A 15300-nucleotide genomic window follows, 5' to 3' on the forward strand; every position below is an offset into this window, starting at 1 on the left:
ATTTTGATCAATACAAGATAGCGGAGTAGAAGAAGTGTGTGCTCATCTTCTCCTGCAAAAACTCCAAAATTACAACACATTGCTGAAAAATCATTGACAGGAGAATTTTGGATCCCACCAGAAAAAGATACCCCATGTCCAAGGGCAAAGGAGAAGCCCAAGCAAGATGGTAGGAGGGGCAAAATCACATTTAGAATCAAACTCCATATCTGCCAGAGATACTTGGAGGGCTCAAACAAACCTTGTGCACACCAGGAGACCCTACAGAGTCTGATCCAGAACTGCCTTTGAGTGTTTGAGTGTCTCCTGTGGAGGTACGGGTCACCAGTGGCCTGCCACAGGGGCAGAGGCTCTGGGTACACCAGATCTGAATGTGGCATAAACCCTCTTGGAGGTGGTCGCCATTAACCCTACCATAGAACGTCCAGAACTTACAGAGGACTGGGGACACAGACTCTTGGAGGGCACAAACAAAACCTTGTGTGAGCCAGGACCCAGGAGAAAGGAGAAGTGACCCCACAAGAGACTGACCCAGACTTGCCTGTGAGTGTCCAGGAGTCTCTGGTGGAGGAGTGGGTCTGTGGTGGCCTGCTGCAGGGTTGGGGGCACTGAATGAGGCAGTGCATGCATAGGACCTTTTGAAAGAGGTATGTTCATAACTTCCACCATAGTTTGGCTTCAGGTCAAACAACAGGGAGGAACCACAGCCTGTCCCATAAACAGAAAATTGGATTAAAGATTTACTGAGCATGGCCCCGCCCATCAAAACAAGACCCAGTTTCCTTCTCAGTCAGTCTCTCTCTTCAGGATGCTTCCATAAGCCTCTTATCCTCATCCATCAGAGGGCAGACAAAAGGAAAACCACTTGGATCAGTTCAGTTCAGTCGCTCAGTCGTGTCCGACTCTTTGCTATCCCATGAATCACAGCACGCCAGGCCTCCCTGTCCATCACCAACTCCTGGAGTTCACCCAGATTCACGTCCATCGAGTCGGTGATGCCATCCAGCCATCTCATCCTCTGTCGTCCCCTTCTCCTCCTGCCCCCAATCCCTCCCAGCATCAGAGGCTTTTCCAATGAGTCAACTCTTTGCATGAAGTGGCCAAAGTACTGGAGTTTCAGCTTCAGCATCATTCCTTACAAAGAAATCCCAGGGCTGATCTCCTTCAGAATGGACTGGTTGGATCTCCTTGCAGTCCAAGGGACTCTCAAGAGTCTTCTCCAACACCACAGTTCAAAAGCATCAATTCTTCGGCGCTCAGCCTTCTTCACAGTCCAACTCTCACATCCATACATGTCCACAGGAAAAACCATAGCCTTGACTAGAAGGACCTTTGTTGGCAAAGTAATGTCTCTGCTTTTGAATATGCTATCTAGGTTGGTCATAACTTTCCTTCCAAGGAGTAAGCGTCTTTTAATTTCATGGCTGCAGTCACCATCTGCAGTGATTTTGGAGCCCCAAAAAAATAGTCTGACACTGTTTCCACTGTTTCCCCATCTATTTCCCATGAAGTGATGGGACCAGATGCCATGATCTTCGTTTTCTGAATGTTGAGCTTTAAGCCAACTTTTTCACTCTCCACTTTCACTTTCATCAAGAGGCTCTTTAGTTCCTCTTCACTTTCTGCCATAAGGGTGATGTCATCTGCATATCTGAGGTTATTGATATTTCTCCTGGCAATCTTGATTCCAGCTTGTGTTTCTTCCAGGCCAGAGTTTCTCATGATGTACTCTGCATATAAGTTAAATAAGCAGTTGGATACCAGTACACTAAATGAGAAATGTGTTATATGAGTACTATTATTATTTTTCCAAATATAATATCTATTTGAATGTAAATCATCAATATGACAAAGAATTATTGTTGACTGATTCTCTTTCAGTTCACATACATGTGTATCAATAACGTAGAAATAGCTAAGAATGCAGAGGAAAACTAAACATATTATTTGAAACATTCTCCTTTGGGAAGTATCAGAGGCATATAGGTGACACATATAATATCTGTATATTCTAACACGAATGATGTTGTACCTTGTTATCATTCAGTTGATTGGTTTCTCCCTTTCAAACTAATTTTCAAATATGTTTAGATTGTTTCAAGTTTTTACTATTCCAAAGAATGTTGCAAAAAATATTAAGCCTTGCCTTGACTATATTGTGACAAGATATACTTTCTCTTATTAAATACTAGTTGAAAGTAGTTATCCATTTTGACTTTCTATATACATCTTTTTTAAAAACATAGTTCATTTCCTAACTCCCCTGTTGTTAAGTGATTAGAGATTATGTCAGTTTTGAAAGTGTCTTTTTACTCCACATTTTATGATGATATAGGTTTGCTAGCAGCATATTAAAATATCTCGTTAAAAAATTATTTGTTTTAAGCTCCAGTAAAATAAAATGCTACAAAAACTACTCAGTGCTACATATTTCAAGAGCCTAAACATATGTTGTATGTCACCAGCAAAGTAGGCATAGAAGTATTATGAGAATTGTTTTTGAAATTGCATTTGCTATTTAATTCTTATTTTTATTTTATTAAAGGATAGTTTATTTAGAGTGTTTCAGGTGTACAGTAAAATGATTAGAGTATATATATATATAAAAGAAAAATATATATGGTTGTATATATTTATATATATATATTATATGGGTTTGTGTGGGTATACATACTCTTTTTCAGATTCCTTTCCACTATAGGTTATTGTAAGACATTGAATATAGATCCCTGTGCTATACAGATGGTCCTTGTTTGTTATATATTTTATATATAGTAATGTATATATGCTAATCCCAAATTCATAATTTACCCCTTTCCTCCCTTTCCCTGTTGTTGGTTACCAATGTATTTGCTATTTTAAAATAAGTTATGTAAGTAATCATCAAGGGAACAAAAATCAAAATTGTTTTACTTCCTATCATTGTTTTCCATGCGTTTTTGTGTGGGTGTATTGTGAAATGTTGGAGAAGGCAATGGCATCCCACTCCAGTACTCTTGCCTGGAAAATCCCATGGATGGAGGAGCCCGGTAAGCTGTAGTCCATGGGGTCGCTCAGAGTCGGAGAGGACTGAGCGACTTCACTTTCACTTTTCACCTTCATGCATTGGAGAAAGAAATGGCAACCCACTCCAGTATTCTTGCCTGGAGAATCCCAGGGACGGGGGAGCCTGGTGGGCTGCCGTCTATGGGGTTGCACAGAGTCAGACACGACTGAAGCGACTTAGCAGCAGCAGCAGCAGCATTGTGAAATATGTAGCAGAATTCTGGTGCTCACAGCTTTGTTCTTGTTCAGTCACTAAGTTGTGTCTGACTCTTTGCGAACCCATGGATTGCAGCATGCCAGGCTTCCCTGTCTTTCACTATCTCCCTGAGTTTGCTCAAACTCATGTCTATTAAGTCAGTGATGCCATCCAACCATCTCATCCTCTGTCATCCCCTTCTCCTTCTGCCATCAATCTTTCCCAGCATCAGGGTCTTTTCCAGTGAGTCAGCTCTTCACATCAGGTGGCCAAAAGTATTGAAGCTTCAGCTTCAGCATCCATCCTTCTAGTGAATATTCAGGGTTGATTTCCTTTAGGGTTGACTGGTTTGATCTCCTTGCAGTCCAACGGACTCTCAGGAGTCTTCTCCAGCACTACAGTTCTAAGGCATCCATTCTTCAGCACTCAGCCTTTTTTATGGATGGTCTAACTAATCACATTCATGCATGACTACTGGAAAAACCACAGCTTTGACTTGGTGGACCTTTGTTCACAAAGTGATGCCTCTACTTTGGAATACATTGTCTAGGTTTGTCACAAGTTTTTCTTCCAAGGAGCAAGTGTCTTTTAATATCATGGTTGCAGTCACTGTCCACAGTGATTTTGGAGCCCAGGAAAATGAAATCTGTTACTTTTTCCACTTTTTCCCCGTCTATTTGCCATGAAGTGATGGGATCAGATGCCGTGATCTTAGTTTTCTGAATGTGGAGTTTTAAGTCAGCTTTTTCACTCTCCTCTTTCACCTTCATCAAGAGGCTATTTTTCCACATCTGAGACTATGAAAGCCAATACACAAAGTCAAATCCTAGATGATTATTGAGTCTTTGAGGAGCGTTCTTTAGCCCCCTTTTTCTGTCTCTGCATTACAGTTGACATGAGTATGGTTTATGATGTCTAGAGTATCTATAACCAAGAATGGAAACTAAGGGATGATAGGGAGATAGGCATGTTTATAGTTCTGATCTGATGACTTCAACCAGGCTACTGGTTTTATAATTCCAGTAGATTTGAAAGGTTTACATCTGTTCATTAGTCAGTCAGATTGTACAATGGCTCCTCCAATCATTTTCTGCCCATGGTCCCTTTGCTAAGATAGATCCTGCAGAGTCTTTGAGAGCTAGACTCTTTCCTTTTTTGCCAAACCATGTTCTTACTAAGGTAAATGCAGGGTACATGTACTCTCATGGTCATTCTAAACAGAAAATGCCAGCCTGAGTGCGAAAAAGGGACAAGTATGATAAAACTATACTGCACACCCTGTGGACCACTTTTCCATACTCTATGGTTCTTTCATCACTCAGCTATGTATGAGGATACCATAATTAAATAAGGCAAAACCCCACTGCCAAATAATTATATATCTGTATGTATATAATGGAGAAGGCAATGGCACACCACTCCAGTACTCTTGCCTAGAAAATCCCGCGGATGGAGGAGCCTGGTAGGCTGCAGTCCAGGGGGTTGCTAAGAGTTGGAAAAGACTGAGCAACTTCACTTTCACTTTTCACTTTCATGCATTGGAGAAGGAAATGGCAATCCACTCCAGTGTTCTTGCCTGGAGAATCCCAGGGACGGGGGAGCCTGGTGGGAGGCCATCTATGGGGTCACACAGAGTCAGACACGACTGAAGCGACTTAGCAGCAGCAGCAGTACTATATATATATAATCATATATATGTAACATAAATAGCATTATATATTATATATAGCATAAACAATGTAATATATATCGTTTGTAATATATAAAACCTTTAATTATTATTATTTCATTTGGTTTTCAAAACCTGTATAGTATGATACAATATCCGTTTTCAATATAGGAGAGCAAAGGCTTAAAAAGGTTTAAAAATGTGCTCAAGATCACATAACTATTGAATAACAGAGTAAGGGTTCACGCTCATTTGTCACAGTCTAAATGTCATTGAATGTCACCAAATAAAGCAGTGCTTTCATTATCATAGAAGTTTCTAAATATGAAATCCGTATTTCACTTGAGACGTTCATAAAAAATAAATGCTCATCTTAAATATTAAGTATTATAAAAGATTTTGCCTCCAACATTTAGAAAATCCACCTATCTAGAACAGCTCTTTTTCAGTATGAATACATTTAATATTTATATTAGAGATAATATATTTGTTTTTCTTGAAAAGAACAAATGCTTTTAGATATTGGAATTAAAGTGTCTAAATCACTTGCCCTAATGTACTTACATTCTCATCCAACTCTCAAAATATGTTACATGATCATTTGAGAATTGTATAGTTAATAATTAATCATTGTATAATTCCTGAACCCTTCCACAAAGTGTAATCAATATACATATGTTTATTGAATGAACGCAGAATTTCTCTCACAGGATCGTTGGTGGCAAATTGAGTAACTGACTCTCAGAACAGATGTGTATGAAATACATCTAACTGCCCACAATATAACTCAAATTGAAGAAGCACTCATTGAAACAGTACATGATATTCCAGTCTTACGTTTCTGCTATAAATACCTCCCTCACAAATACATCCACTTGTCCTTTTGTTATATTCCTAAAAAACACTTCAAAATCCTGTTCAAACACTCTCTTAACGTTTGCTGTGTCCATCACTCCTTTCATTATGTACGCATCACATCCTCATCATCTCAGCTGCAGGACAAAAACATTGTGTTAAAGTTATTTGCTCCTTGGCTTCCATTATTGAATGGTATACACATGAGAGTAAGGAGACTTGTCTTCCCACATCAATATATCACTTTACAATTTGTCACAGATATTAGGTAACATATCTATGACCAGTTAATAGAGTAAATAAAATAATTCAGGTAAGAGGCACAATATTTAAAGATTCCTATACAAATGAATTTACCTTACTGAGGCATGGGGAGGCAAAGGAGCAAAGAACTTCTCATGACTGAAATTGACATAATGAAAACTGCTGCTGCTAAGTCGCTTCAGTCGTGTCCGACTCTGTGCGACCCCATAGACGGCAGCCCATCAGGCTCCACTGTCCCTGGGATTCTCCAGGCAAGAACAAGAGGACAGAAAATAGGTTTTATTTCTCCATTAATTAGTTCTTATCTCATTTTTCTTAACATTTTTCCAAATAACATTTTAAAATTTTCTTGCAAGGGGCATGGACATTCATTAGGTAAGTTTATATATATATATATATATATATATATATATATTTGTTGGTTTATGAATGTAAAAGTCGCTCAGTTATGTCCGACTCTTTGCAACCACATGGACTGTAGCCTGCCAGGTTCCTCTGTCCATGGAATTCTCCAGGCCGAAATTCTAGAGTGGATAGCTGTTTCCTTCTCCAGGGGACTTCCCAACCCAGGGATCAAACCCAGGTCTTCTGCATTGTAGGTGGTTTCTTCACCATCTAAGCCACCAGGGAAGCCAAAGAATACTGGAATGGGTAGCTTTTCCCTTCCCCAGCAGATTTTCCTGACCCAGGAATCAAACTGGGGTCTCCTGCCTTGCAGGCAGATTCTTTACCAGCTGAGCTTCCAGGGAATATCAAGTATTATAAAAGAAGGGAAGCTCTGTTCCTTTATGACACTGTATTATTCCAGGTACTTTGAATGTTTGTTGCTCATATTTACAAATATAAATAACTTGTGTCATGCAAACTTACTGCTGCTGCTGCTGCTGCTGCTAAGTCATTTCAGTCGTGTCTGACTCTGTGTGACCCGACAGACGGTAGCCCATCAGGCTCCCTCGTCCCTGGGATTCTCCAGGCAAGAACACTGGGGTGGGTTGCCATTTCCTTCTCCAATGCATGACAGTGAAAAGTGAAAGTGAAAGTGTACTTATTCTACAATTCATCCATGGATTATTTTGTATTTTACTTTACTTAATCATATCATCTATCAAGGTTGGCTGTATATTTTAAGACATCCTTTATTTTAAAAAGTAAAATACTTGCTCATTTCTGTGTGCTAAAAGTAAATGACTTTTCTGTAGCTGTTGAGATATATGGTTTTTCTCCTTTAACCTATATATGTTGTAAATTATATTGAGTGATTTTTGAATATCTTTAGCAAAACAAATATTTTATGGTCTAATATCATTTTGGGAACCCACTCCAGTACTGCTTGGAAAATCCTATGGACAGAGGAGCCTGGTGGGCTACCTTCCATGGGTTACAAAGAGTTGGACATGACTGAACAGCTAACACTTTCATTATCGTTTTATATTCTGCTAGATTTTGTTTGTTAATATATTTGAAAACTTTTAAAGTCTATTTTCATGAATGAAATTGACCAGTAGTTACTCTTTTTTTTAGCAATGTCCTTGCTTAATTTTGGTATTAAGTTTATATTGCTCTCAACTTTGAGGAATTTTATCTATTTATCTATGAGCACATACTAAATTACCTAATGCTTAGTGGCTTTAAACAGCAAACCTGTATCATCTTCTCAACATAATAATAATTCTAAACTATAATAAAGAGATAAAAGATAGTAAGTAGAGAAATGACATTTAAAAATATTGAGAAAAGCTTAGCTATTTGGCCCTGGTATGAAGTATTTCTGAGGTGCAGTCAACATTTTGGCCAGGGCTGCAGTGATCTAAAACCTTGCTAGAAGAATTTACTTTCGGGATGGCTCCTTCATATGAATATTGTTTCCTTGCTGCTATTGACATGGGAACTTTCTCTGTCACTTGACTTATAAGCACTTCTATAAGGCTTTCCTTTCTTATCAAAGTAAATTTCATGTAACATTGAATCATTTTGAAGTGAACAGTTCTGTGGTTTATAGTACATTTAAAATGTTGTGCAACCATCACACCATCTACTCCCCAGACATTTTCATCATCCCTCAGATAATCCTGATATCCACCAAGCAGTTGTTTTACATTTCTCTCTCCCCTCAGCCCCTATAAACCACTAATCTGCTTTTAATCCTGATGGATTTACCCATTCTGGATGTTTCATAGAAATGGGCTCATACAGTATGTGGACTTATGAGTGACACTTTTTCACTTAATGTAATATCTTAGCATGTTAAAATAGTAGCATATATCAGTACTTCTTTCTTTTCATCATCAAATAATATTTTATTGTATGGATAAACCAAATTTTATTTTCTATTTATGAGTTGATACTTGTATCATTTCCACCTTTTGCTTGTCATTTACATTATGATATTATATATGTATGTCTATATATATTTTTTTTCTTTACTATTATCTGTTGAAGAACACTTAGATTCTTTCCATACTTAAGCTACTGTGAATAATGTTGCTATGAACATGGGCAAGATGTTCATACATATAGCTATCTCTTTGAGATAATAAAGTTTCCTTTTTCTTTGATTATATATCCTGAAGTGGGACTTCCAGATCATTATAGATATATGTATATGCCTCCCAGGAAGTGCTAGTGGTAAAGAACCCACTGGCCAATGAAGGAGACTTAAGAGATGTGGGTTTGATCTCTGGGTTGGGAATTGAAGATCCCCCAGAGAGGGGCATGGTAACCCCCTCCAGTAGTCTTGCCTGGAAAATCCCATGGACAGAGAAGGAAGGTGGGCTACAATCCATAGGGTTTCAAAGAGTCGAACACAACTGAAGCAAATTAGCACAGTATATATTTATATATATATACATACAAATATGTATAAAAAGTTTTGGCATAGGAAATTCTGACAACACAAAATTTGGAACATACTTATTTTTAATACTCATCAGATTTTCTTGTTTTCTTTCTTTCTTATTGGCTAAATTCAGTGGCTATTACAGACTATGTTCAGCCAGGTTGGTTAAGGGCAACATGAAATGTGGAGAGGGTTGGTCCAGGTATTAGAGCTCCATGACTTTTATCTCAAACTCTAGGCTACAATAAGCTGTGTGACCTGGATATGTCATTAACCTCACTGTGAATCATCTTCCCAGCAACATGACTATAAAGTGTTCAGCATTATTTATAGAGTCAATGAATATGTTATAATTTTCACTCTTAAGGTACTGCTGTGAAAGCTGCACCAGAGGAATTAATACATATAACAGGGGAGATATTATTAAATCTCATTTTCCTGGTGAGAATATCGAGGTTAAAGTTCAGAAGGAATCTTTATCAATTAAGGCTTATTTAAGCAGAAAGGGGGGATTTATTCACTTCTTTACACATACATTTATAATTTCTTGAGAAATTTTCATACTAGTTTCCCAGTGGCATCACCAGTTTGCTTTCCTACCAACAATGTACATGAGATCCCTTTTCTCCACGTCCTCAACAGCATGTTATCTGTTCAGTTCAGTTCAGTCGCTCAGTCATGTCTGATTCTTTGTGACCCCATGGACTGCAGTATGCCAGGCTTCCCTGTTTTCATCAGCAACTCCCAGAGCTTACTCATACTAAGTCCATTGAGTCGTTAAAGCCATCCAGCCATCTCATTCTCTGTCGTCCCCTTCTCCTCCTGCCTTCCATCTTTCACAGCATCAGAGTCCTTTCCAGTGAGTCAGTTCTTCCCATCAGTACTGGAGCTTCAGCTTCAGTATCAGTCCTTCAAATTAATATTCAGGACTGATTTCCTTTAGGATGGGCTTGTTGGATCTCCTTGCAGTCCAAGGGACTCTCAAGAGTCTTCTCCAACACCACAGTTCAAAAGTATCAATTCTTCAACGGTCAGCTTTCTTTATAGTCTAACTTTCACATCCATACATGACTACTGGAAAAACCATAGTCTTGACTAGACGGATCTTTGTTGGCAAAGTAATGTCTCTGCTTTTTAATGTGCTGTCTAGGTTGGTCATAGCTTTTCTTCCAAGTAGCAAGTGCTTTTAATTTCATGGCTGCAGTCACCATCTGCTGTGATTTTCACTTCAGTTCAGTTCAGTTCACTCGCTCAGTCGTGTCTGACTCTTTGAGACCCCATGGGCTGCAGCACACCAGGCCTCCATGTCCATCACATATATTGGTGAAATTTGTTTCTAAATATTATATTTTTAGTGTGTACCATAAGTAGAATTATCCTAAATTCTTTTCTTTAACTTTTGTATTAATTTATTTTTAATTGGAGGATAATTGTCTTACAATATTGTGTTGGTTTCTGCTGTACAGCAACAAGATTCAGCCATAGGTATACATATGTCCACTCCTTCTGGAACCCTCTTTCAACCTTCCACCACATCCCACCCTTCTACGTTGTCACAGAGCACCAGGTTTGAGTTCACTGCGTAACAGAGATAATTTCCACTGGCTATCTGTTTTATATGCAGTATTTTATGTGTTTCAGTGCTACTCTCTCAGTTTGTCCCACCCTCTATTTTCTCCACTGTGTGCACAAGTCAGTTCTCTATATCTCGATTTCCACTGCTGCTCTGTAAAGAGCCATTGGTATTATCTTTCTAGATCGCATATGTATGCATTAATATATGATACTTGTTTTTCCTCTTTCTAACTTACTTAGCTCTGTATAACAGGCTCTAGCTTTATCCACTTCATTAGAACAGACTCAAATATTTTCCTTTTTATGGGCAAGTAATATTCCATTGTATATGTGTTCCACAACTTTTTTATCCATTCATCTGCTGATGGACATCTAGGTGGCTTCCATGTCCTAGCTATTGTAAATAGTGCTGCTTTCAACATTGGGGTGCCTGTGTCTTTTCCAATTATGTTTTCCTCAGAGTATATGCCCAGTAGTGAGATTGTTGAGTCATATGGTAGTATTATGCCTAGTGTTTTAAGGAATCCTCATACTGTTGTCCATAGTGGCTGTATCAATTTACATTCCCACTAACAGTACAATAGAATTCCCTTTTCTCCACACTCTCTCCAGCACTTATTGTTTGTAGATTCTTTGATAATGGCCATTCTGACTAGTGTGAGTTGATCCCTTATTGTAGTTACGATTTCCATTTCTCTAATAATAAGCAATATTGAGCATCTTTTCATGTGTTTGTTGGGCATCTGTATGTTTTCTTTGGAGAAATATCTATTTAGATCTGCCTACTTTTTGATTGGTTTGTTTGTTTGTTTTGGTATTGAGGTACATGAACTACTTGTATATTTTAAAGATTAATTCTTTGTCATTTGTTTCATTCACTTTTATTTTCTCCCATTCCGAGAGTTGTCTTTTAAACCTGTTTGTAGTTTTCTTTGCTGTGCAAGGCTTTTAACTTTAATTAGGTCCCATTTATTTACTTTGGTTATATTTCTGTTATTCTAGGAGGTGAATCATAAAGGATCTTCCAGTGGTTTATGTCAAAGAGAGTTCAGCCTATGTTTTCCTCTAAGAGTTTTATAGCTTCTGGTCTTACATTTAGGTCTTCATTCTGAGTTAATCTTTGTGTATGGTGTTAGAAAGTATTCTATTTTCATTTTTTGCATGTATTAATAACTGTCTAGTTTTCCCAGTACCACTTACTGAGGAGGCTGTCTTTTCTCCATTGTATATTGCCTCCTTTGTCAAATATAAAGTGCTCATAGGTGCTTGGGTTTATCTCTGGGCTTTCTATCTTGTTCCATTGATCTGTATTTCAGTTTTTGTGCCAGTACCATACTGTCTTGATGACTATAACTTTGTAGTATAGTCTGAAGTCAGGAAGCTTATTTCCTCCAGCCCCACTCTTCTTTCTCAAGATTTTTTTTGCCATTTGGAGTCTTATGTACCGTAAGTGGAATTGTTATTGTAATTTTTTTTAAATGCTATAGCAAGGAAAAGCTTTTCCTTTTCTCCCATTTAAGTATTTATTCATTTATTTTTTTAACTGAATTCTTAAACTCTTATTTTTATACTCCTTCATAACTGGTAATTATCTTAATGCTCAAATTATTTTGTATTTGGTAAATGAAAGCCCCTTTAAACTAGTTTTGTATTTTTTGATATGTTTTTCTCATTCCTTAAGGGCCTCTTTAGTTATTGAAACAAGATATCCTGGGCTTACCTTGTATTTCACCTGGTACAGTCTCAGAATAGCTTTTGTCCAGGGACCACTGGCATATGTTAGTGGATACTAAATTACTTAGATTTGCAAACTGAGACCTTGTAGAAATGCATAACATCATGAACATATACAATTGCTATTTTTCTTTGTTTCAGAAAATCAAGTGGCATAAATGGATACTAATCATTTTCTTTTCTGTTTCTAATTTTAGTTCCTCCAGTAATCCGGGTGTATCCAGAGAGTCAAGCCCGAGAACCTGGAGTTACTGCAAGTCTCAGGTGCCATGCAGAAGGCATACCAAATCCTCAGCTTAGCTGGCTGAAGAATGGAATTGATATTACACCAAAACTGTCCAAGCAACTCACACTTCAAGGTGCTTTTTACTTGCATTTTTTCTCTTAAATAACAATGCAGAAATTTCATACTGAAATTTATAACACATTTTACATTCTTTGAAAAAAAGAGAAAGTGATACTTGGTGACAATGTATGCAATGAATATGAAAAAAAGTTATGTTAGTACCTAAGACATTATATTTGAAACAATACTTTAATACTTTTAATGTTTTAAATAATAGTCTTGTCATAATGATTAGTTATGTCATTATTTTTATAAGTAAAATATTGTTTTTCTTCTAAAACTTATCCTCTGAATTATAGCAGATATGCTGAACAGAATAATTGAATTCCTTCATTAAATACATTTCTGAAGAGACAATTTATATGTTTAAATCATACATTAAAATATGTTTTACAGAATATGTCAATAATATAGAAATTCTTTAGGAAATATTTTACAGCACACTTTCCAAATGAACAAAGGAAAAAAAAATGAAAATATTGCTAAATATGTTTCACATTTGTGTTGTTTTAAAGTGATGAAGTTCTTGCATTCTAATATATAAATATTCTACATGTTCTAATAATCTAATATGCAGTTGTGATTAGTCATTATACAGATTATACCAACCACACATGTATGGTATTAAAAAACAGATAATCTTTATCATATCAAATAATCAAAATAATGCAAAATTAATTGCATATAGTTTGATTATCATAGTAAGTAATAAAATTTACAGATCTTATTTCCAATGTCAAGAGTGGTCCAGGGACAGTCATTTTACTGGAATATCTGTTACGTGGCATTACATTCCTTATTCCATGCCTTTAAATTCCTTCTATTCATACTGTTAGAAATGAATATATTTTCCTTATTTCTATATGAGTATACTGCTGCTGCTGCTGCTGCTAAGTCGCTTCAGTCATGTCCGACTCCATGCGACCCCATAGACAGCAGCCCACCAGGCTCCCCTGTCCCTGGGATTCTCCAGGCAAGAACACTGGACGGGGACTACCATTCAATTTATTAGCATACATTTTTAAATAAATCTTTTAAAAACATTTACTTATCTATTTCTGAAAATCAAGAATGACATATAAGAATATTTTTGATCTTTCAAAGCTGAATCCTAACAATGTTATGTTAATATAATTAGGCAAAATAAATTTACATGTTTCCTTCTCTGATTGTGTCTTAGTGTCTATTATCTGAGAAGAAGATTGATCTGATTAACAGAAATCAAATTGAGTAAAAGTCTAATTAGCTTCTGATTTTGCAATCTCTTGCCCACTTGATAGCAGCAAACCGTATTCTATAAACATAATATAGCCTTGTTTTAGAAATGTGTGGGTGTTGTGTGTGTTGAGTCACTTCAGTTGTCTCTGACTCTCTATGACCCTATGGACTATAGTCTACCAGGCACCTCTGTCCATGGGATTCTCCAGGCAAGAATACCAGAGTGGGTTGCCATTTTCTCCTCCAGGGGATTTTCCTAACCCAGGGATCCAACCCATGCCTCTAATGTCTTCTGCATTGGCAAGCAGGTTCTTTAACACTAGGACCACTTGGGATGCCCTTTATAAGAGAAGGAAAATTTGGGAAGTTAGTTACAATCTTCACTCAACTTTGAAAGAATGAGGACATTTGTAAAACAGCTATTATCATTTTTTTTAAATAAAAGAAATTAGGTTAAGTTTTAAGAGGCTATGACAAGTAATAAAAGTTGATTTGGGAGCATAGCCTAAGAGAAAAATCTGGCGCACAGGAGTGTGAATTTCCGTGTGGCTTTGTGTATGTTAACACGTTAACAAATTCTATAGTTATTTAATTATCTGTTTATTCATAAGATGCTTATTTGTCACTTCTATATGAACTCTAAGTCTAGGCACTAACTGAATAACTATGCAAATGGATGGGATGTTATGAGAAGTAAAATTCTAGAAAAGAAGAAATATTCTATTGGCAGGCAAATCAAGAGAATATCAGAAGGAGACTAATAATTAGCAAAGAGATGAGAACAAATGATATTACAGAAGGAAAGAAAAGAAAGCCAAAACTGGGAAAGAGTTCATCAATACTATATGCACAGTCAAGGAAGATTATTAAAATATATTCATGGGTTAGTGATTAGTTTGTCCCTGTGACATTTAAAAAATCAGTTTGCTGTGTCCTTAGAAATGAAAGATAGGAATAAAAATATCTTTCAAAATTTTGAAAGATGGAAAAATAAAAGATAGTAGCTTCTGGTGAAAAGGTTTAGGACTGGTGAAGTTATTTCTTACTTCTTGGACAGTTTATTTTGTTTTGAAAGATACAGGTAAAGAGAAAGATATGTGGACAATGGAGCAGGTGAAAGATGGACAAATTGTCGTGGAAATCAACAAGAAAGAAGGAGGGGATCATCTTAGAATGAAGCAGAGAAAGTTTCCTTTGAGAATTAAATAAAAATTAAGATGTTGATGAAAACAGGAAGTTTGGATTAATTTCTTTATTTTTTATCTTTTATTGAAATAAAGTTAACCTAAAAATTTGTGTAAATTTAAGGTGTACAGCGTGATGAACTTTTTAAACTTATATACTGTAAAATTATTTGAGTTCACTTTCTAATCATGTGTATATATTTAATGGTTTAAAAAAGAAGACCACCTGCTTAGATTAAGAAGTTATTATTTGCTGGAAAACATTAAACAAAGAAAAAAGATTTGAAATAAAAGTGAAGTAGGGTATGAAATGCATCTAACTGTAAAGGTCGAGTAACATTCTGTAAACTGAATATTGTGAATTTGAAATTTTGTAAA

The 15300-nt window shown here is 36.6% G+C and overlaps 1 protein-coding gene across 5 annotated transcripts in view; it reads left to right on the forward strand.

The window, feature by feature from the left end:
- The window catches only part of FSTL5 (follistatin like 5), a 937973-nt gene that overhangs the window by 762111 nt on the left and 160562 nt on the right, over window positions 1–15300 (forward strand). For all 5 annotated transcript variants that reach the window (XM_086345931.1, XM_086345933.1, XM_086345932.1 and 2 more), the window contains one exon: window positions 12372–12533. In XM_086345931.1, the coding sequence (XP_086202057.1) occupies window positions 12372–12533 (162 nt within the window). The remainder of the gene's footprint in view (window positions 1–12371; window positions 12534–15300) is intronic.

Source organism: Bos grunniens, chromosome 17 (genome assembly GCF_055505025.1).
Source record: "Bos grunniens cultivar Pamir isolate PY7600 chromosome 17, Bosgru_T2T1.0, whole genome shotgun sequence".
Classification (NCBI taxonomy): Eukaryota; Metazoa; Chordata; class Mammalia; order Artiodactyla; family Bovidae; genus Bos; species Bos grunniens.